The following is a 23,698-nucleotide window of genomic DNA, read 5'->3' as shown; positions in this document are numbered from 1 at the left end:
CTGACGTCCTGGGTCCATTGACCTTACACCAGGAAGAGGGAAAGGGCTGATAAAATAAACCACAAGTTACCCACAGGCTGACTTTAAAAAGAAATATTGGGCACAATGAAAGGACTAGCAAGGCAAGTCTAAAAGCAAAGGAGGTGCAAGAAGCGGTAAGGCTGGCAATTATAATAATCCTAGAGACAAAGGGAAGGGAGTAGGACAATTACTGTGCTGCCCCATGCCTGCTTCCTCTGCTTGGACCTGATGTTGCTATCAGATCTGTCCATGAGCAGAAAACAAAGTCTTCCTGGACTTCAGGATCCCCATGGCAGGATCAGGGCCTAGTGCTTCATCTAGTTAGGCTGTAAACCTGAGACACTTTTGACTCTACTACTACTACTAATACTAATGTACTGACACCACCACTATTGATAACCCAACATGGGCCCCAATCCTGCAAGATAACTGGTGCATTTAGACCCTTATGCAGCTTAGGGGTACACCTGTGTAGATCAGAGCCCTGGTCTAGAATATTAAGGCCCAGTGCTGCTCTTACTGAATAGAAAGTATTCAAAATTGGGGCCTTAGTTTTGCTAGGCTGCCAAACATGTAAAAATAAAGAGGGCTGCTTGTCTTTCTCAGGCACACTCCCCTGTGCAAATAAATCCCATAATCTTTCAAGGTGAAGTACTCTCCTTTTGCCCTCCCTTTAAGGCTGTCTGCCAGCTGTACTTGCTGTGTAAGTGGAACAGGGATTGGAAGTCAAGTCATGGCAAATACTCAGCAGATCTCTCCTTTTTTCTTGCTCCACCACCCTGAGCTGGCTTTGTACATGGGAGTCTCCTTCCAAGCAGCAACATCAGTTAACAAGACTAGCACAGAGATGTCAGGAGGGACAAATACACCTGAAAACCCTCCAGATGGGGAGGAGCTGCTTTCTCTGAACATGGGTCGTGTGGTAAGGAAGGCGTGCACTCTGGAGCTCTCTAGCACGGAAGCTAATTTATTGCTTCGCTTCAGGGAAGTGACACTAGCAGTGGGGACGTGTCCTGAGAGTGCTTGAGAGGACTCAAGAGAGCAAACACAGCACCATTTCATGGGGGAAAAGTTTGCCAAGAGTCACCATGTATTGCTCAGCGAAGGAGAGGAGAATGAAATGGTAAGTCTCTGTATTTTCTCTGATCTCTCACTCACAGCCTGAAACAATAGTCTTACTGTTGTGGTGGTGGGTTTTTTTTGTTTTTTTTTTTGAGGCCAGGGAGAACAGGATAGATTTTTGTTGCCGCAAGATTCTACAGCCTGTAGTTTAGCTTTCAGTAACAAACAACCCCTGCCATGAAAATGTGCAGCCTGTCAAGGGATTCATTGATATTTAAACAAATGGGAATACAATTATGTTGAATTAGTTTTAAACAGTTGGCAGCTGAAGGATGCCTGCACAGCCCTCAGAGGTTTGATTTCGGCTCAGCTATGCATACCCAACCCTAGCCTTTGCAGAACCAACACAGGTCAAAATAGTGCCGCAATGTGGACTCCCACACAGGTTGTTAATCGTAATAATTCCCCCGGACCCCAGCAGGCTTGTTTTCGAAAACTGAGGCATACAGCAGCTTAATAAAATATTACAAAATAATTCCCACTTTGTTACGTAAGTACAAGTGAGAATTTAAGATACTTTGCATGACCAGTGGAGGCACTTGTAGAGCCACTCTGCACAGGACCCAATGGCTAAAAATTAGATTTTTAACCAAAGAAATGATCTTTTGTTCTCTCTCTGTCTCTCTCTCACACATACACACACAGATTTTTTTTCAAAAAATACCTTGGCGCCCTCACCAGATAAAACTCAACAGATAAAGCATCCACATAGCTGTGTTGCTGTTATTTCAATCTTCCCTTTCTATGTCAGGTTTGCAAGCTTCCATTGTCAAATTTTGTCCTGTTTAGGCCCAGATCTTTCAATGAATCCATCCCTTTTGAGGACTGAAGCTGTGACGGGTTTGATGAAGAGATACCCTGAAATTGTCATTGTCACTTGATGTGATGAAATATCACTGAGCCTGCCCACCTGCCCTGTGAGATGCCCCACCATGCTGTCCTGCTAAGTCAGAGCCTCCAGGCTCCTCCAGCGATGGCACAGAGCTGGGAGGTCACAGCCCACAGCCGAGCAACACAGATGCTGAGATCACATCAGCTCTGGGAAGGCTCGGTCACAGGGACTTGGCACAGCACCCAGATGCGCAACCCCAGATAAATCTGTCTTACTCTGTTTACAGTTTGCACAGAGTAAGCTCATAAAAAGTTCACCCCCTTTATCAGTCAAAGAGAGATTCACAGCTATTGTCCACTCCCCTCCCTCCCCCCCCCCCCCCCCCCCCCCCCCCCCGCCACCTACCAGGAGGTAACAATTAGTTACACTGGGTTCATTAATATTAATAAACAAAAGTGAGTTTACTAAGTATAAAACATGGGATTTAAGTGATTGCAAACAACAGCTATCTGTGAATACAATGGCAACCCCAGCCACTGGGACATTGCAAGCTGGCAACCCAGACTATGGACTGCCACACCTCTCTGGAGGAAGTCAAGCAGCATTTTTCCAGTCTGGGAACAAGAAACTGGGCGTGAGACATCGGAATTAGGTATTGGTGGTTAGAGGAGTCAGAGGGCCGAGAGTCTGACAGGGCAGGGTAGGTCAACTGAGTCAGAGAAGATTGGGCTCACAGGGTTAACTAGAAGACACTCTGCTGTTTGGCAATGCTGGCTGAGCATCACTACAGGTACTGATGTAAGTTCACTGCACCCTAAAAGCCTGTCTAAAAAACCACAGAGCATTTACACGCCATGCACGAGAAGTCAAGCAAAGAGGGCATTTCCCTTGAAATAACTCCAGCTCTGGAAGGACTTGCATTGACACCCCCCAATCCCCATACCCAGGTTGGAAATGAATGCGTGTGAACAAATCACAGCTATGATTAGCTCCTTTGCAATGTGGTGGCTGTGATCTGTGGCCATAAATGAGAATGCTCCACTTCCGATACCGTGGCTGTGTGAATCTGATTTTCCAACATTATTTATTTCAATCTTGGGATATCAAAAAAATTGACAAAACCTGAAGTGTGGACACAGCCCAAGATTGTCCCAGTGTCTTCTGGGGGTCTCTCGGTGGGACTCAGAGTAGGAATGCAGAAGGTCCCAGAGTGCCAGTCTAAGCAGGCTTTGGAGCTACGTGGCTGCTCTGGAGGAAGGGTAAGACCCGTAGGGGATCTGGCACACAGAAAACTGTTCTAAATCTGGGCCCATAGCACTAATCTTGTGGATCAGTGACAAACATTCTAATTTTTTTAACATTAATTTGAACCTTCCCCTAAGGCAAATTATTCACAGGTAATTTTTGACTCTTTGGTAAAGACCATATCAACCATATCACTTGATGTAATAACTTTCTTATTGAATAGTAACAGAGAGGTAGCCGTGTTAGTCTGTACTCCAACAAAACAAAGCAGCAGAAATGCAGCATTTTAAAGACTAACAAAGTGATTTATTTGGTGATGAGCTTTTGTGGGACAGACCCACTTCTTCAGATCAACTCCATTTCCAATACAGACTGATATGTATAAGTACAGAGGACCAAAGAAAAAAAATTGCAATAAAAACTGACAAATCAAATAGGATAGAAGAAAGGGGGTGGGAGGGTGTTAATTGTCCTGTCTGAGATAATTATGAGCATCAAAGGAAGGGAAGCAGTCCTTGGAATGCATGAGGTAGTTGATGTCTCTGTTCATACCACGTGTTAATGTGTCAAATTTGAATATGTACTCTAACTCACAACTCTCTCGCTCTAATCTGTTTTTAAATTCTCTGTGTTCCAGGACACAAATTCTCATGTCTTTAACAAAATGGCCCACTCCATTGATGTGTTCACTGACCAGCTTATGTGTATGGAATTTCTTGATGTCTGCTGTGTGTCCATTTGTTCTTTGGCAAAGGTTTTGCCCAGTCTGTCCAATGTGCATAGTGTCAGGGCATTGTTGGCACATAATAGCATATATAGTGTTGCTGGAAGTGCACAAGAATGTGCCTTTGATGTAGAAACTAAAGTGGTTAGGTCCAGTGATGGTATCCCCAGAATAAATATATGGACAAAGTTGGCAGCAGGGTTTGCTGCAAGGAAAAGTTCCAGGATTCGTATTACTGTGGTGTAGCCTGTGATTACTGGTGAGAATCTTTCCCAGGTCAGGAGGTTTTCTATAGGAAGGGACAGGCCTGTCACCTAGAACCTTCCTTATTTGGCTTTCAGGGCATCAGACAGGTGCCCCATCTCTTTTCACAATGATAGTGGTGGTGAAAGAGCCTTTACAGAACAGAATTTTCTCGGTAGAGGGCTGGAGAGTGGATTAGGGAAGGGGATGGTTTGTTTTAAGGATTGTCCCCACCCCTCCCCCCCCAAAAAAAGGCTGATTTAAGGTGGTTTTATTAGATAGCTCAGAACTTTGCTGGGGGCAGGGGGAGGAAACGAAAAAGAAAGCTGTATGCTCCTTTTGCATCCCTCTTACTTCCAGTCTTGTTATGGATTCATTCAGCTCCTGGCATAATTTAGGGCAGACAGATTATAAAGAGCTTCCTAGATCCATCACATCAGCCTGGGACTGACAGACAACAAATCCACTATTTCTACTTCTACCCTTCCAAGTCCCCTAGCATACATACATCTAAGATTACTCGAAGACCTTACTCCATGCAGCTTAACAAAGAAAAGGGTAAGTGGTGACCTGGAAAAGAGGTGATTTGGTCACTTTCTACAAGTAACTATGCAGAACAAATAAGAACAAATATTTACTCAGGAGCTTTCCCATCTAGCAGAGAAGGGTATAACACGAGGCTGAATGCCCAGAGGCTGAAGCTAGACAAATGCAGACAGGAAATGATGTGTAAGATTTTAACAGGGAGGCTCACCGACTATAGAACAATTCACCATGTTGCAGATTCTCACTAGCCCCCACCTTCAAAAGGGGTATGCTAATGAGCCACTTCGGCAGGTGCTAATGAGACTCCGTGAATATGCAGCGCCTCTTTAGCATAATGGCTGCCGTGCTGCACGTGTAGACAGGGGCCTCTCAAAAGGACCCTGGACTTCGAAAGCCCCTTCTTCCCAAAAGCAAATGGGCTTTGAAAGTCCAGAGGTCCTTCCGAAAGGCCCTGTCTACACAAGCAGCGTGCCTGTCGCAAGCAGTACTTTCCAGACACTCACGGGCGCCATTATGCTAAAGAGGCACTGCATATTCATGGCAGTCCCTTGTTAGCATCTGCCAAAGTGGCTCATAAGCAAACCCCTTTTGACAGGTGGGGGGTAGTGTAGCCATGGCCTTGGAGCTCTTTGAAGGGGTCAACAAGCATGTGGACTAGGGGATCCAGTAGCATAGTGTACATATATTTCCAGGAAGCCTTTGACAAGATTCTCACCAAAGGCTCTTATGTAAATTAAGGTGTCATGGGATAAGAAAAGACAGGAAACAGAGGGTAGGAATAAGTGGTAAATTTTCAGAATGGAGAGGGGTAACTAGTGGTGTTCCCTATGGGACGGTCCTAGGACCAATCCTATTCAACTTATTCATAAATGATCTGGGCAAAGGGGAAAACTGTGAGGTGGCAAAGTCTGCAGATGCTACTAAACTGCTCAGGATAGTTAAGACCAAAGCAGGCTGTGAAGAGCTTCAAAAGGATCTAACAAAACTGAGTGATGGGGCAACAAAATGGCAAATGAAATTTAATGTGGATAAGTGTAAAGTAATGCACATTGGAAAAAATAACCCCAAATATACATCCAATATGATGGGGGCTAATTTAGCTACCACTTGTCAGGAAAGAGATCTGGGGGTTATCGTGGATAGTTCTCTGAAGACATCCACGCAGTGCGCAGCGGCAGCCAGAAAAGCAAACAGGATGTTAGGAATCATTAAAAAGCATGAAGAGGAAGGCAGAGAACATCTTGTTGCCCTTATATAAAACCATGGTGGGCCCCACAGCTTGAATGCTGCCTACAGAGGTGGCCACCTCATCTCACAAAAAGATACAGTCATTAGAATAGGTTCAGAAAAGGGCAACTAAAATGATTAAGGGTTTGGAATGGGTCCCATATGAAGAGAGATTAAAGAGACCAGTAGGACTTTTCAGCTTAGAAAAGAGGAGACTAAGGGGGCGGGGTAAAATAGAGGTATATGAAATTATGAGCGATGTGGAGAAAGTGAACAAGTAAAAATTATTTGTTTGTTCCCATAATATCAGAACTAGAGGACACCAAAAGAAATTAATGGGCAGCAGGTTTAAAACAAATAAAAGGAAATTCTTCTTCACACAGCGCACAGTCAACTCGTGAAACTCCTCGCCAGAGGAGGCTGTGAAGGCCAGGACTAGAACAGGCTTTTAAAAAGAGCTAGATAAATTCATTTCTGTGCTTTGGTTTGTTGGAGTACAGACTAACACGGGTACCTCTCTGTTACTATTCATGGAGGTTAGGTCCATCAATGGCTATTAGCCAGGATGGGTAAGGAATGGTGTCCCTAGCCTCTGCTCATCAGAAGCTGGAGATGGATGGCACTCCCTCTGGGGCAGGCATCGGCCACTGTCAGCAGACAGGACACTGGACTAGATGGACCTTTGGTCTGTCCCAGTATGGCTGTTCTAATGTTCCATATCTGTCCCTGTAGCTTTTTATGCTTTGACATAGAAATATCTGATTTCTAACAGAAGATGGCCATTGAAAGGCTCAATCCTGTTTCCACTGGAGCAGTTGCTCAACCTATGAGTCGGGACCCAAACATGGGTCGCGATTACATTTCAAAAGGGTCCCTGGCTAGGCTGGGCAGCTCCACAGAGGGCTATTAAGAAGCCATTCACACTCCTGAAGTGGTTCTCAATTTCTTAATCAGATTAACAGCCATCAGGCAAAACAAAGCAGGAGAAATGTAGCACTTAAAAGACTAACAAAATGATTTATTCAGTGATGAGCTTTCGTGGGACAGACCCACTTCATCAGGCAGTTAAACCAATCGATTACATTGAGAACGGTTTCATCTGTAGGGCAGAGAACTGCATACCTGAGGAGCAGGGCCCACCTCAGATATGGTGGGGGCCTGAGCCTGAGGTTAGGACGGAGAGAGGGCAGAGCTGATCAGCTCCCTGGCTTCCAGCCTCTGCAGTAGATGGGGTCCCTGCAAACCTCAGCAGGGTTCCTGCAGCTGGTACTGCCAGCCAAGGCTCTGTGCCCCAGATGGCTTCTGGCTGTGGGGGTCCCTGTGCCTCCCCAAGTTCCCTCCAGCCTGTGAGTCCCCTGAATGAGACACCATGAGCCCCCTTCAGCCCGAGTGACTCCTAGCCCCTGAATGTAACTCCCCTCACCCCCTCCAGCTCCTGCATGTGACCCTCCTAACCCCCTCTAGCCTCTGAATGAGACACCAGGAGCCCCCTTCTGCCCGAGTGACTCCAATCCCTTGAATGTAACTCCTCTAGACCCCTCCAGCTCCTGTGTATGACCCTCCTAGCCCCCTGCAGAGCTGAGTGACTCCTAGCCCCCAAGTGAGACTCCCTAAGCCCCTGATTGTGGGGTTTAAGCCGGGGGGGCAGTTTGGGAATGAGTGTCTTTCCACCACCACCACCCTGACTACCTGTAGTAACTGTAGTGTTATTTTATTAATATATTTCCCCTTTTCTATGGAATTACCACTGCAAATATAGAAACACGAGGGGGCACAATTTTATATTCTTGCCTCAGGCACAAAATTAGCTAGTCACAGCTCTGCTCTTCCCCTCCCCCCACCCTGGGTTTTTGAATTGCCAGAATGGGACCCTGTCCGGAAAAGGTTGGGAACCGCAGCACTGGAGTGACTGGGAGTTTTAGGGGGAATCGTAGCCTTAGGGCTGGATGTCATCAAGTCCAGCCCACTGCCCAAAGCTGGAGCTGACTGCCTTTCGTGGGAAGTGCTGCAGTCTCTATTGAAGGAGTTTGTCCGCTGTTAGCATATGGAGTCCCCTAACATGTGCCTTTGAGGCCTTCAGCTGGTCTTTCAAGTCTAATCCTATTACCTGTTGTTATAGCAACAAACAGCACTTTTAAACTGTTGCTCACCAGCTACCTTCCTGCTGTCTGAGCAGAAAATAATTCGTGCTGGGAGTGACAGGACGGCAGTACTCAGCTCCTCAGTTTGCTAAGGCCAGTGCCTGCTGGGAAGAGAAGGATGATGCTAGCCATTTGCATTTACAGGTGACTTGGAAATACAAAAGTTTCTTCTAGTCATAAATGACCGTAGTTTAGGCCACACTCCTGTAAGTAATCCTTGGGAGGCAGGAGTGCTGATGGTAAATAATTAGCAGCAAATTCCTTCCCTTTACTGTGTTTGTGTCATATTTGGGAATGGGGTTGGATTTCACTCCAGCCCATCTCAAACTTTCTTTCCCCCCACCCCACAAAAAACAAAACAAAACAAAAAAAAGACAATTGTCACCATCTTTGCTACCAGGTAAAATACTATCAAACAAGGTGGTTTCCCTTTCCCACACCCACCTTTTAGAAACTCTCTCTGGCTAAGGGGAAAGGGAACAATGGTAATGAAATGTCAATATTTACATTTCAGATGCCTTCATTGTTTTTCCTTCTTTTCTGTACCTTTAATAAAAGTAATGGCATTTGCTATGATGCCAGGCTGGTTGAGGTTTTTCCCAGACCAAACACAGAACCTTACTGAAAACTATCTAAAGTTGGACTCTGAAATGGTTATGTTGTCTCCTTGATTCTTTGGGTCCACATACTCCATGTGGATTAATAGAACAGGCTTTAGATCTGGTTTACAATCCAGGTTCTGTTATGTTTGTACCCACATGGTCACATAACAAGTTTTGACAATTCCATTAGAATCTCAGGAGGATGTTAAAACAACAGCTACAGAAGTCAGACATTTTAAAATCGGCATATCCCCATAACTTCCATCCAAAAGTTCAAAGAACCAAGCAACAAGCTCTCTGGAACATGAATGCTGCTTTTCAGTCACAGAACTTACAAGAGACTGGCAGAAAGCTGATGTTTTACAGGTGTTTTTTTAATGGTAAACAGGATGATTTAAGGAATTATTGGCCTGTCAGTTTGACATCAACCCCTGGCCAAGGTAATGGAGCAGCTGTTATGAGACTCTGTTAATAAAAGAATTAAAAGCAGGTCATGTCCAGCACAGATTTATAGACAATAGAACTTATCAAACCACCAGTCTCTTTTTTTGTGGAGAGTAAAATTTTTGGCTGGTGCTGTTGTGCTTCCTGGTGCAGGAGCTGATCACACCACTGCCAAGCGCAGCCTCCTGACACCACAACTCCACACCTGGTGACCAGCCCCAGGCTACTGCACCCAAGTTTAAGAGGGGCTGGGCATGGCCCCTCTGTTTGCAACCACAGGCCCACCTGCTACACTGCACTCCGGTGCGAGTCGCTTGTGTGGAACAGCCAGAACCAGCCCTCCTCAGCACAAGGCTACTGCCTACCCTTATAGTCTTCTCCAGCCTTTCCCTTGGTGGGTTGGTTTGCCTGGCAGCATCTCATCAGCCTCTCTCTGCAATCTCTACCTGCCCTGCCCTACCCTCCCGGTTGCAGCCCTTTTATCCTCTTAAGATAGCCCCTGGGGCTGCCAATCAGCCCTGGCTGAGCAGGCAGGCAGCTGCTATGTTAACCCTTCGGCTCTGAACCAGCATGGGGTATAAAGAGCCCATGACAACCACTTACAGGAGCAGTACACAATCCTGGGAAGCAGGGACGCTGAAAACAACTGGGGGATGTTGCACTAATCAGGGTCTTACCCACAAAAGCTCATTACCTAAGAAATAAAGTTGTTAGGCTTTAAGGTGCTACAGGACTGCCTACTGTGTGCCACTGCAGCCAAAACAACTAATGAAGCCCCAGGATACATAAACGGGTTGGGTGGGTAGGAGGAAAGTGGTTATTTTACCTCTATATTTGGCACTAGTAGACTGCTCTGCAATCCTGTGTCCAGTTTTGGTGCCCACAATTCAAGGAAGACATTGATAATAGAAAGTGCCATGAGCATGATCAGAGGATCAAACCCCATGTCTGACAGTGCTAACTAGAGCCCGGCATGGATGCAGAATTCGTTCCCGCGTCCATAGCCACAGAAATGAACTGCAGCTAGCTGGATAGGAAGTGGACCTGCAGAGCTGCAGGGCTCTAGCCATTGGCTCAAAGAGCTCAATCTGCTCAGTTTAACAAAGAGGAGGTGAAGGGAAGTGGTTTTCCATCCATGGGCAGAATGCGTTTTGTCTGTGCACCAAGGCATGTGCAGACGTGCACCAGCAATAGAAGCGCATGTTCCCGGCTGTGGGCGCTCTGCTGAACAGTTGGGTGACACCTGAATTTCTCCTGGGTGGCTGCCCAAGTGCTCAGTTTACAGGGAAGGCCGCTCTGGCAGCACCTGCAGGAGGACCAAAGATTTAACTCTGGGGTCTTCAGTCTGGCAGAAGGAGGTTTACTACCATCCATCAAACTAGACAAATTCAGCCTGGAAATAATGGGTCAGTTTTTAACAGTGAGACCACTAAATAATAACGCACTGAGGGGCACTGAGGGTGGACTCTCCATCACTGACAATTTTTAAATCCAGATGGGTGTGTTGCTAGAACATCTGCTCTAGGGATTGGTTTGAGGAGGTTCAGCACCAGGCAGCAGGTCAGACCAGACGATCACAATGGTTCCTGCTGCTCTTGAATTCCGTGAATCTGAGTTTCAGACAATCTAGAACCGTTGCAATAAGGCGACAAAGACAGCTACCACCATGGGGCAGGTCAGCCATCCACACCCCTCACTCACCCTTCTCGGTGGGCAGGCTCTGGGACGACCTGCACAGGCAGAGTAGTCCCATCCCTAGGATGGTTCGGGGCACCCGCCCCAGGCCCTGCACTTTGGGGGGCTCTGTTGTGGCCATCTCAACCTATGGTGGGCCCCATGCTATTTCCTGAGGAGCTTTGTGGAAGGCAGCAGCTGGGGTCCTCCCTGACTTACCACAGCGATGGGAGCCAGAGCAGCCAGCAGCCCGTTCCACTCCACTCTGTTACCCTCTCCCAGTCCTCTGTGCTGCCCTGTGGCAGCAGCAAGCAGAGCCCCGGCCCCCGTGCTCCGACACGCCAGTTCCTGCCACTGCCGTGAAGTGGAGTGCAGCAGCCTGGGAGAGGGTGGTGGGGCGGGGCGGGGCGGAGCAGAGTGGAGTGGAGCCGGCTGCTAGGTCACTCTGGTCCCCTGCCCTGCGACAGCTGTAAGAATCACTGCCGAAACTAACTCGGCCAGGCCCAATGCTGGTGCTCCTCTCCACCAGGTGAAAAGGCACCGGCAGGACAGTCAATCTTACAGCAGCTTGCGGACATCCCACAAACATCCAGATGTGTCATAGGGATAATGATGGTTATCCATGTTTGCAAAGTGCTGGAAGATTTATGGTGTCATGGACATTGTTTGTGGGCAGGTGCCTGGGACAACTGCGGCCTGAAAGTGTGCCCTAGACTCAGGTGCGGCCAGATCCTGCTACCGGAGGCGTAGCCGTGTCATGGCATTTGAGAGAGTGGCTTCCTGAGCAGAGGAGCTGCAGCCTTTGCCCCAGCCTCCTGGTTCTCGGGCTACCTGTCCTCTGCTGCCCATCCCTTTAGGCCAAGTCTGATGGGGTGTCTACTTTACAGAGCAGTCCCAAAGCGACAGTGCCACAGGATGCATCCCAAATGGAAACAGGTGTCCCAGACCCCATCACACTGGGTGGAGTGACCTGTGCTGGCTTCCCGTGTGTTACTCTTTTAGGCAACATGTGTGGAGTGCCTCAGACGATTTGTCACAGGAGCTCAAACCAGGCAGAACTGCTGGGGCATCTTCCCTTTCTTTCCATAGTTCTTTTGATCATAGACCTCCTGGCTGCTCACGTGGATGTACAGAGCTGACTCAGGTGCTGGGAACATGCATGTGGCATCAGACTCATGATTTCCCAGCCCAGGATTTAAACCCGGTGTTTCCTGGAAAGGATCATTCCAGTTTTTCCATGTTCAGACAGTAACTGGGAGAGGCTGGAAGGGAGGCCCAGTTAGCGATTCTGTCCTCAGGCGTTTGCATCTCCCTGGGAATTCTTCTGGGAGCTTGACAAAATGAAAAATGTCGGGGAGGTGCTGTGAGGAGGGGTGCTTGGGGCAGCCTCAGTGGAAGTGCCAAGGTCAGGGCAGGTTGCAAACAGGGAGAGCAGATACTCCCAGCATCGCCAACAGCTGCTGTGGGCCGTGGGGCAAGTGGGAGGGGATCCCAGCACCACACCCCAGAAGGGGCGGGGTGATGGGTGGCTGGCCTTCAGTACCACCCCTCTCCCTGCCCCTACTCCCTCAGCCATGCAAAGCCTGAGTAGTGCTGCCGGGGCATTCAAGGGGGCCCAGAGCTGTAGCCAAGGCTGTTGCCAAAATAGCAGCAGCTGGAGCTCCAGGCCCTTTTGAGAAGCTGGGCCTGGGCATCTGCCCCCCTCACCTCCCTTCACCCCACCCCAGCAGGCCTGGCTTTTCCCAGGACTGGTTGGAAATCCTGAAGTTAATTTTCCCAACCAGTCACAACCTGGGCTTCTGATCCTCTGCTCTGGTTATCCAGAGGCAAAGAAGAAATCCCTCAGCTCCCTTTATTGCATTCCTGTTCTCTGGCTCCCCATCAGCACTGAGGTCCACCGCAGCGACTCTGCTCCCATGTACCAAATGTGCTTTTGACCACCAGGAGCCAATCACGTTACTGGGTCTCCGTAAGATTTGGATCTTCCCCAAAATGCCATGCCGCCAGCCAACCCTTTCCTGCCCAGAATTAACGGGTTATTAAAAGGAAAAAGGGAGCTTGGTCAGATAGTCATGTCCAAATAGCTTCAAAGTCCATGAGGTTCCTAGCAGTACTGGGGAGTTTGCTGGCGAGCAAGTCCCTCTGGAACACACCCATTGCTCGTCTGGGTCGCTCGGTCCTTTGTTGGGAGTGCCGCTTGTAGAAAGGTTACTCCGGAGGTGGGAAGCAGGAGTGTGGAGGGCGCAGCTGCCTTTCCTACGAGGTGTTGAGTACAAGAGTCAGGGGAAGGAAATGCCTTCCCAAACTGCCAGCCCAGCCCTGCCCACTCTCCGCCCCTCACCCTGCCTCTCCAGAGCATCTCCCGCAGTCTCCCAGGCCTGCCTGGCCTTCAGCCCCACCAAGACTGGGGCGGTGCTGCCAGCTCTCTCAGGGCAGGAGATACGGGGGCCAGGTGCCACCCACATCCAGAACCAGGGGCTGCACACCACCTGCCACTGACCTCATGCTGATGCTGGGGCTGGGGAAGGCTGGGGCCCCTTGCCACCCACCCTTCCACTTCCCCAGGGGAAGGCTGGGGCCATGTCTATTGGGCGGGGGTGGCTTGCCCTATAGTGGGGGGGGGGAACTTGACTCCCATGGGGTCCTGGGCAGCAGGAGAGGGGACTTGGGTGGCAGGGGCAGCTGGGGACATGCTTCTCCCAGCCCTAGGTTCACCCATTCTCCATGCTCTTACATTCCTTTTGTCCTGTATCTTCTACTTCGTTTATCCCAAACACAAGCTGCTCAGCACATGGCCTTGGAAACTTCAGAGCTCTGTCCAGAAGCATGTCCCTGCATTCCTGCTGAGTCATTAGGTGTATTCCCTTCCTTCTCTCAATGGGCTGATTGAATAGCTGATGGGCCAGCAAGCTGGCTAGGCAGTGTGTTACCAAACGGCTGGTGGGCATCACCCAGAGGCACAGCACAAGTTTGTAAGACAGACAGATCCAGAACCCAGAATACAAAAGGGGACAATAAAAATGATGAAAGCTTTCAAAAACATGACCTGTGAGAGAAGATTAAAAGAAGTGTGTTTGTTTAGTTTGGAAAAGAGAAGACAGAGGAAACATGATCACTGAATCAATTGAAGCAAGGGAGGTTTAGGTTGGACATTAGGAAAAATTTCCGAACTGTCAGGGTGGTTAAACACTGGAATACGTTGCCCAGGGTTGTGTAGAATCTCCATCCTTGGAGATGTTTAAGAGCAGGTTAGAAAAACATCTGTCAGGGATGATCTAGATTGGGGTGAGCAACCTCTTCGGCTGTGGCCACACTAGCCCCTCCTTTCAGAGGGGCTGTGGTAATGTGGCACTTCAGAATATGCTAAAGAGGTACTTCATGAATATGCAGAACCACATTAGCATAATGACAGCCACGCATGCGGCAAAACTCCTGGTTTCAAAACGCATGCCGCATGTGTAGTCAGGGGCCTTTCGAAACGACCCCCCTGATTTCAAAAGTCCCTTCTTCCCAAAACCAAATGGGAAGAAGGGGCTTTCAAAATCTGGGGGCCATTTTGAAAGGCCTCCGGTTACACGGGTGATGTGTGTTTTGAAACTGGCAGTTTTGAAGCGTCTGTGGCTGCCATTATGCTAATGTGGTGCTGCATATTCATGACAGTGCCTCATTACCAGAGCCCCTCTGAAGGGAGGGGCTCGTGTGGCCACACTCTTTATGTTGGATCCTGCTTTTCATCTCTGCAGTTAGCAGGGACCTGCCAACCTGTCGAATGTAATCCAGAATGTGATGGAAATTTCAGGTGTGTTCATAGGGAAAAACCCTTTTGGCACGCGTAAGTAAGTAAGTAGAAGTCTGTAGAATGTAAAAACTTCATTAATCAGCATGTAAACGTGAAGCCACAGACATAAAAATGGTAACTTGTTTCCACGTTATTAATGAGACGGATGAACCTGAGACCCAGCAGCCCCGTATGCTGTGTCCCCTTATGACATTTCATGCTCCCTCAAGGGGGTGTGCCCCCACTTTGTTCACCCTGATCTAGATGGTGCCTGGCCCTGCCGTGAGGGCAGGGGACTGGACTTGATGACCTCCCTCCTGGCAACCAGATTACTGTGCCCCCTTGGAAGTTCAGGGCTTGTCTAGACATGGCTGGTGAGTTTCAGTGGCTGGGAGTTTTCAGCCCCCGGGGCAGTCACAGAGTTCTGGAGGAGGGGATCATGTGCTCTCAACGTGTCTTTAAATCAATGCTCCTTCTTATTACGTCTCTTTCCCTTTGCTCAACAGGAGCTATCTGGCTACAAAACACAGGGCTGCCGGAGAGCCATGTGCATTGCTGGGTACATCTTGTCCTGTGGGGCTCTCTGGCTTGTCTTTTACTGGAAACCAGAGTGGGATGTGTGGGCAAACTGCATCCCCTGCAGCTTGGAAGAAGCAGATGTCATGCTCCTTAGAACCACAGTAGGTGCCCACTTTCCTTTGTAAATCATTTGTTGGTGTAATCCACACGCCTGTGTGTGGTTCACTGTCCCATGCAGTGGTACTGGGATCACTTCACAGAGAAAGAATAAGAGTCTGCTACAGTCTACTGAGAGCCTGTGGGCCTTTAGCTCAAGCTATAGAAGCACCTGGACTGAGGTCCTAGGTTCAAGTTTGCCTGTGGGCAGCTGTATTATTTGGTCCCTTCTAGCATCAGAATTCTGATTAGCACATAACAAACCAGCGGTCATGTAGCACTTTGAAAGACTAACAAAATAATGTATTAGGTGATGAGCTTTCCTGGGACAGACCCACTTCTTCAGATCTGGAAATATGGGAAGTGGAGGGAATCCTTGTAACCTGGCTCTCTCATGCTGCTGAGTCTTAGTAAATAACAACAATGCACTCTTGGCCACTTTCATCCGCAGGACCCCACAGTACTAGGGGACCCACCCTTGGTCTATCCCATGCCACAGAACCATGCTCCAGAATTGAAGCTGTCTTTTAACTGAGTCTTCCCTTTTGGTGGTGTCCAGAATGTCTACGCCTCACCACTTCAGCTTCAGTGCAGGTCTGCCCTGACCCTTGCCCACTGATGGCGTTGGGGTGGCATTGGCGCTCCTCTGGTTTTCTCTGATCTCCAGAGAGCTGAGCTGACAGAACTGGAGACTGAAACCCTCTGGCTACCCACAGCACAGGTGCAGCTGTAGCTCCAGATTGTTGCCTGCCAATGTGCCTCAACTCTAACACAAAGGGCTTGTCTCTAGGGGTTGAAAGAAAGCTTAGGCTCCATGTCTAGTCACCCCTTGCTCCCTCTGCTGAGATGGCCACCCAGAGGTTTTATTAGTGCGGATTCTCACCCCCTGGGAAATGCCCTGACCCCACTACCCCCAACTTTGGGTCACCTGTGCTAACCCATAGCCAATGCAAAACAACCCCAAGCGCCTCTCAGAATTAAAAATGCGACTGAATAGTCTTCTGAGGGTTGAAAACTCGGATTTACTCCAACCTGTGGTCCATGCGGCCATGTGATGTGTGACTGGCCACTTGCTGATGTAACCACTTGATTTGCCATGTAGCCATGGTGTTTATACCCGTGGAGGCGTACAGGAAAGCACCACAAGGGCAAGCAGTTGCATTTACACGTTTGAAAATCCGGGGGTCTGTTTATTGACTGACTCTCCAGCTAACACACTTTGCTCCTGAAAAGCACCTGAAACTGTTCTAATCAAAATAGCATTGTAGGTCTAATCTTGCCTTTCAACCCTCAGCTCAGCTTGCGTTTGTAATTACCTGTTCTTGTGTGTCATTTTAAACCGATTGGCCATGCCAAGCACTTTCCAAATAAATGAGATTCTAAACGAGTATTTATGTAATTAAACCAGGATTGCACAATAACAAACATTCTTGTTACCAGGGCCTCCACCAAGCAGGCTTTGGGAAGCAGAGAATGCAAAGCTCCTTCCTGGGTTTTTTGCATCAAAATAGCAATTTGTATTTTAGCGTTTATCTGATTATGTTACTGTCATTAGCTGGGAAGGGAGATTTTTCTTCTTCAGCTGATCAAATCAGCATTCAGAACTTATCATTAACTTCCCCATGACAGGTTCACAGCTCATTCTCATAGAGGCTGGTTAGCTGACACATCAGCTATTAAAGTCAGGCCTGAGTCCTTCTCATATTTTCAGTCTCCTATCTCAAATGGAAGGCCAGCTACTTAGCTTCATCAAAAGAGATGAAAAGGGCCATCACCTTTCTCCTCCATTTTGTTGCTTTTTGTTTTTTTTCTAATTTGAATGAAATAAAACCCGTATTCTATCAGCATTGTTGATGTGGTTTGGCATCTTCACTGTCGCAGGGAGGACACATTTCTATGCAAATAACACAATTTGTATTCATGCATTATTTGAATCTCTGAGTTATTCATACTGTGTAATGCTGCATATGCTTTGGACCTTGGTATTTGCTCACCTTCCATGACTTTAGATTCCTAATATTTGCTAGATCATTTATTATCTCTGTTTGGTGGTTGCTGGAGGATGTCCTGGTTACTCACAGGGGTGAGCCTCAGGCTTCTCCAGTCTAGGATTCCTTGAGCTGGAAGAGCACAGGTACTATGGTGTGACTCTGGTTTCTAGTGGATGTTCCCTGGGAATGGCCAGTACATCTGTGGTGGTGAAAGATCACAATGGCATTATCCACCAACTCTGAAATGCCAGTAAAATATGAACATCACAAAATGTTCTGCTCCCTAAACTCAAACGCTCAAGGACACCTGTGGAAAAACAAAATGCAAGTCCTGCTCAGGCTAAAACCCCCTGTAATCTTTGTTCTTGTTAATAGAGCCTTAGACAATTAAAAGTGAAATCCCACTTGTCACACTGATTGTTTGATTTCTGGGCCAGACTATCACTGAAGGCAACTGAGTGCTGTGCGTTTAAACCAGCCGAGGAACAGGCCCATTGCTGTTCCCAGCCTTATCCGTCTCTGAGGGACTGAAATAAACCTGGTTTCTGGTCCTTGCCGACAGGCAGGAGTTCTTTCTCTGAATTCATGGTGGTGCCTGGCATCTGTTTCTCTAGGATGAATTTCAGATTTATTCCCAGAAGAAGGTGACGTGGCTCTCTGTGTCTGCATTGCACAAGTGTAGACCAGATTATTCAATCGCTGCTGATGAAAACTCCCTCATAAACAAAGCCATCCTGAAACCAGAGTTAAAAGTGAGTGATCTTAAAACACGGAGCATGACTGTGCTTGTGGAGACTTGGGTGTGGGTCACCTGCTCAGCTGTGCCCTAGCATCCTTTGCACTAAGCAGAGACTGCTGTGGGGACAGGCTAAATAAATATGGAGCTGTATGCGGGCTTGGGGGAGGAGGCAGGGGACAGGTTAAAGCTTGTTTGTGAGATGTGCCTAAATTTATCATGGGATTAAGAAACCTGCAGCTACATGCATGGTCAGCAGGTAGAGCTAGTCCATTAGTCTTCCCTGGGGAAAGACCTGCCAGCTAGTCCTAGCTCCCCCTAGGGAGGAGAAGGAGGGCTCTGGATCAGGATTCCAGGGCAGAAGGGGAAGAAATGGGGTGCAGGACCCGCCAAGGTGCTGTAGGCACTCCAGAAGTGGAAACCAGCCCTGGCACAGGAATTAACAGGCTGGTTCAGGGGATGCTCTGGGTTTCAGTGGAGAAACTAGCTGGCTGGTATTTTGCCTTTAGCTGCACCAAATTGCATTTGACAACCATTATTCTAAGGTAGGGTCCTGTGACCCCAGCTGCCGGGCTATGATCTGATCCATTCCTCGGCAAACAACATGGTCCAAACATAGTTTGGAGAGCCAAGCCAGGGCTGTGGACATGGTAGGTGAGCAACTGATTTGAGGAGCTCTCAAAACCCTGTAGACAGGCACCATTAGCTCCATTTTACAGACAGGGCAAGTACTACATGGAGAGAATAAATGACATACCCTAAGTCACACAGTAAATCAGTGTAATCTCTGACTAGAATTTCAGCTGTCTTGAGGTGTATCTACAGTACACAGCTTTTAGCGACAAGGCTGTGTTGACACAGCCCCATTGCTACAAGTAAATGCATGTGAATGCTGTAGGTTGGCACTTGCACCCACAAAATACTTCCACCCCCAGTTAGCAGGTTTTCCAATGTCGGCAGCAGAGTGCTACTGCTGACAAAGCAGCATTCACATGTGCACTTGCCATGGCAAAGCCTTGTTATTCATTGTGGAGAAGCACCTGTGAGCAAAAGTTTTGTCAACGAACTGTAAGTGTGGACACAACTTGGTTGCTAGACTTTTGCCATAGCCACAGGGCTGCAAACCCGCGCGGGTGTTACATGCGTCTTCAATAACCATCTGCCCAGCTTGTTAGGATGCATTTTGATTTCTCCAATAAGATTTTTAGCAGAAACTACTAATACAGCTTTAAACCCTTAACTGAGCCTGAACAAAGCTTTCTAACACCTGGGAGTATATAGACATCCCTATGTGAATAAATGTAAGGCCAGTTACTTCAATCCACAGGCACAGTGTGAAAACAGAGAGTTCTTCATAGCATTCTTCAGGGGATGGCATTAATCACATATTAAACCTGCCATAGCCCTGAAATAACAGAGCCTTTGAGCAAAACTTTCCTATCAGGCAAAACACTGAAGTAGATGTAAGCCGGTTTTCAAAGCAGCCAAAATCAAATAATAAAACCCTCGAATCCCAGGTCACAGGTCCCTTCTTAAAAGCTAGTCTAAAATCCCCTGCTCTTCTAAACCATCAGAAAGTCACAGGATGTCCTGCAAAGAGTTGAGTCCTCTCCTCTCCCATCCAAGTGCACCACATCTCCTGGGACCAGGCCCTGAGGGGGAAAATTAGAGAACACATGAGCAGAACTTCCCCTCCCCACTTTTCACTAACGCCCACGGCCGTAAGTGAGACACGGTACTCTATGGCAAGCCAGTTCAAAGACTGGGGCATAGACTTGATGTTCCTGGGACTGGGGAGACAGCACGATGCATTTGGTGCCAGCTGGCGTTTCCGGAGGGCTGATGGCTCCGTAGATTGTCAGTGGGTGTATTCAGCCAAAGGAGACTGCCCCACGATGCCCACCTCTCCAGGTGCTTTCCTGACCCACCAGTCTAATGGGCCTGACCTGGGTTCAGTCCCGCTTAGCATCCCAGTATGTCTAGAACCCTGGGTAGCACAGAACCTGGTTTTCTGCCAGATCTTGTAAATTCTGCTGCTGTCCTTTGGCTTTCCAGGTGCGATGCCTCCAAGTGCAGAAAACCCGGTACATTTGGAACAATTCTGAAAAACAGTTCCAGCGAGCTGGGTGAGTGAAGCTGCTGGTGCAAATGTTCTCTCAGGGAGTCGAGCAGTTTTTGGGGTGAGATCATCAGGAAAATGTCTCCTCCCTCTTCTAGGACCCTAGAGGACAGTCACACTTGTTCAGACATACACACCAAATTTGGTTCCGGTTTGACACAGGAAGAACAGGATATCAGGTAATGCCACCACAGGTTGGAGTAGTTAGTAGTTAGTAGGGTTAAGTAGCTTTTTAGGACCAGGTGCTTGCTGTTAACTTCTTCTATGAACACTGGTCCTTAAAGGGGCAATTGTTTGAAAGTGGCTGGTCATTGGCACCGTGCAATTGTGTTTACACTGCTACTGGTGAGTATAATTTTGCTTGTAGTATTGTGCACACAAATGTAAGTGCATGCAGGGCTGTACATGAAAACAATTTTATATGAAAAAGCACACACAAGCCGTGTCTACACGTGCACGCTACTTCGAAGTAGCGGCACTAATTTCGAAATAGCGCCCGTCATGGCTACACGCGTCGGGCGCTATTTCGAAGTTAACTTCGACGTTAGGCGGCGAGACGTCGAAGTCGCTATCCTCATCAGGAGATGGGGATAGCGCCCTACTTCGATGTTCAACGTCGAAGTAGGGACCATGTAGTCATTGCGCGTCCCGCAACTTCGAAATAGTGGGGTCCGCCATGGCGGCCATCAGCTGAGGGGTTGAGAGATGCTCTCTCTCCAGCCCCTGCGGGGCTCTATGGTCACCGTGGGCAGCAGCCCTTAGCCCAGGGCTTCTGGCTGCTGCTGCGACAGCTGGGGATCCATGCTGCATGCACAGGGTCTGCAACCAGTTGTCGGCTCTGTGTATCTTGTGTTGTTTAGTGCAACTGTGTCTGGGAGGGGCCCTTTAAGGGAGCGGCTTGCTGTTGAGTCTGCCCTGTGACCCTGTCCGCAGCTGTGCCTGGCACCTTTATTTCGATGTGTGCTACTTTGGCGTGTAGACGTTCCCTCGCAGCGCCTATTTCGATGTGGTGCTGCGCAACGTCGATGTTGAACATCGACGTTGCCAGCCCTGGAGGACGTGTAGACGTTACTCATCGAAATAGATGTTGCTACATCGAAATAAGCTATTTTGATGTAGGCTTCACGTGTAGACGTAGCCACAGACAACCACAGGTGGGCTCAGTTCCCAGCGGTAGCCTGTGAAAATGTGTTTCTGACTGTTCTGTCGCTGTTACATGTGTCCATTCAGAAGGTAACTTTCAGGTATAGTTAAAAACAAAAAGCCTTTCAGTTGGAATCACTTTTGACAAATAGCAAACTAAGAACAAAAATGAAGTCTGCATAAAGCAGCACCAGCTAGCTTCCAGTGGAGCCCCCTCAGCAGTGCTCAGTGTGAAAGTTGTTGGAAATTAATGAGTTCTAACTCTTCAATTAATTCCTGTCAATGAATGCATTTCTGGAAAAGGGTGTCTTGACCCTGACTGGAGCCTTTAGGTGTTTCTACAGTACAAAGGCAAAATAAATAAATAAAGTTTGGCTTTCATTTGTTTGTATACTGCAAATAATCTGACTCCTAAATGGCATTCACACTTAGCCTGACATTCAGAGTGCTCTAAATTATATGCCGAGATCGGTATGCAGTGTTGTTACAGCTGTGTCAGGCCCAGCATATTACAGAAATAGCCTGCGGGAGGTAACAGCTTTTATTGGAGCAGTTTCTTTTGTTGAGAGAAACCTCATCCACCTAGTGGCTGCAGTACAGCAAGATCAGTATTTAAAACATTTAGTGTTAGGTGTGGAGGTTTTTTGTGGGTATGGAAGTTTTTGTGTTTCTGTCTCACTGCTGAAAAGCACATGCGGTTTCTTCAGCTGGGTGTGCACTCACAGTTCTGTGTACACCAGAGTGCATGGACAGTTCTGATATCCTGGCTCTGTGCTTCTGTCCGCATCAGACCTGATGCCGCTGTGCAGCTAGCATATGGAAAACATCACGTCATATCTCTGTCTCCTTTGAGCCCAGGGCTTTGCAGCCTTGTGCGCTTGTGCTTTCAAACCGGACGAGTACAAATGAACTCCTGGTGGAGTTGGGAGCTGGAGCTGCTTGGTTGCATGGTCAGGGTGCACAGTTAAATGAGAGAGAGAGAGAGAGAGAGAGAGAGAGAGATTTTTCTTCTAATAGTGCCACATCCTTCCCCACACAGGAGGCTGATTTGTGGGCCAAACACCATTGATGTTCAGGTGGTTCCTATTTGGAAGCTACTCCTCAAAGAGGTAAACGGCATTTCCGTTATTTTGGGGCTATGTGAACATCAAATGCAGAGGTGTAGCACAGGGTTAATATAATATGTGGATCTCCTTCCCACACCTCCTCCACCAAGCACACGCCCTCCTCCAACCTTCAACTGAAAACCACGCCCCTTCCTCTCTCTGAAGGCTTTTGTTACCTGGGACAGTAATTCCAGCAGTGCCAGCAGGTGAGGCTGGTTCCTCCCTCCAGCACAACGTGGTCTGTGTCATGCCACCCTCGTCCCACAACCCAAACCCACTCTTCATTTCTCTCAGAGAAACGGGCCTGCGATGAGACCTTTGTAGCTAAACTTCTGTGCCCCCGACTGAGTGCTTGGCTCCAGCGCTCCAGCTGTGACCCAACCAAAGACGACCGGCCCAAGCTGTGGAGTTTGGAGCCAGTGCTATCAAAGTTAGCCCTGGGGACAGTGGGAGGGAAATCCAAGCCCTAGAGCCAGTCTCTAACTGGGCTGAGCTGGCTGAATACCTCTGAGCAGCAGAAACATGGCTCTCTAAGCCCCTTGCTACTGCTCTGTCTCCACAGGTGGTAAACCCATTTTACGTCTTCCAGCTCTTCAGCGTGTGCCTGTGGTTTGCTGAAGATTATAAGGAGTATGCCATTGCTATCATAATCATGTCCCTGCTTTCGATGGCCTTGACCGTGTACGACCTGAGAAGGGTGAGGCGCCCGGCCTTGCAGAGAAGGGACAGGATTACAGCGGCTGCCAGACAGCTCAGAGGGCTTGGCAGGTTACGCACAGCCTGGTGCAGAATACGCAGCCACTCCTTCCCTGGGGAGGCAGCCAGCATTGTTACGGCTTTGGTCACTGTTCAGTAACAAAACTTGCCAGGGTCATGTCCCTGGTGATTGAAAGCTGCTAGCGCCACAGCCCTGAGAGTCAATAAAGAATGAGGCCCATACCCGGGAGCTTACTGAGCACATCTGCAATGCAGGTGTCTGCACCTACCCCAGCCAAGGCCCTGGACATGCAGCAGGCTCATTGCAAAACCTGGAAGAGGTTCTCTGGGCGGGGATCTTCAGCTGTTCCCAAACCCGACTCAGGGATTGGACTCTGCAGGAAGAAGGTGCAGTAGGGAGAAGAAGTTTCCTTTCTGTGAGGTACAATAAGTCACTGGCACCTGACGTTGATTTTCCTCTTGCTCAATTGAGTACTGTAGTAAAGTAGAAGTGAATTCTCCTCCTCCCCTGTGGCTGAGGAGTGGATGAATTCCTCAGGCATCAAGATAAGGATAGAGATAATGTGACAGGTAGACATTACCAAGGGGCTTCAGATTCCTTTAATCTGGGAA

At 48.3% G+C, this 23,698-nt stretch overlaps 1 protein-coding gene across 1 annotated transcript in view; it reads left to right on the top strand.

Moving 5' to 3' along the window:
* The first annotated feature begins 1,081 nt into the window (after window positions 1-1,081).
* LOC142018201 (putative cation-transporting ATPase 13A4) overlaps window positions 1,082-23,698 on the top strand; it is a 69,628-nt gene continuing 47,011 nt past the window's right edge. The window contains exons 1-7 of the mRNA XM_075003760.1: window positions 1,082-1,144; window positions 15,106-15,279; window positions 17,880-18,017; window positions 20,057-20,127; window positions 20,219-20,299; window positions 22,303-22,372; window positions 22,932-23,066. Of these exons, the coding sequence (XP_074859861.1) occupies window positions 1,082-1,144; window positions 15,106-15,279; window positions 17,880-18,017; window positions 20,057-20,127; window positions 20,219-20,299; window positions 22,303-22,372; window positions 22,932-23,066 (732 nt within the window). The remainder of the gene's footprint in view (window positions 1,145-15,105; window positions 15,280-17,879; window positions 18,018-20,056; window positions 20,128-20,218; window positions 20,300-22,302; window positions 22,373-22,931; window positions 23,067-23,698) is intronic.

This window comes from Carettochelys insculpta, chromosome 10, assembly GCF_033958435.1.
Source record: "Carettochelys insculpta isolate YL-2023 chromosome 10, ASM3395843v1, whole genome shotgun sequence".
NCBI lineage: Eukaryota > Metazoa > Chordata > Testudines > Carettochelyidae > Carettochelys > Carettochelys insculpta.
This window is presented reverse-complemented; position numbering and strand designations above follow the sequence as displayed.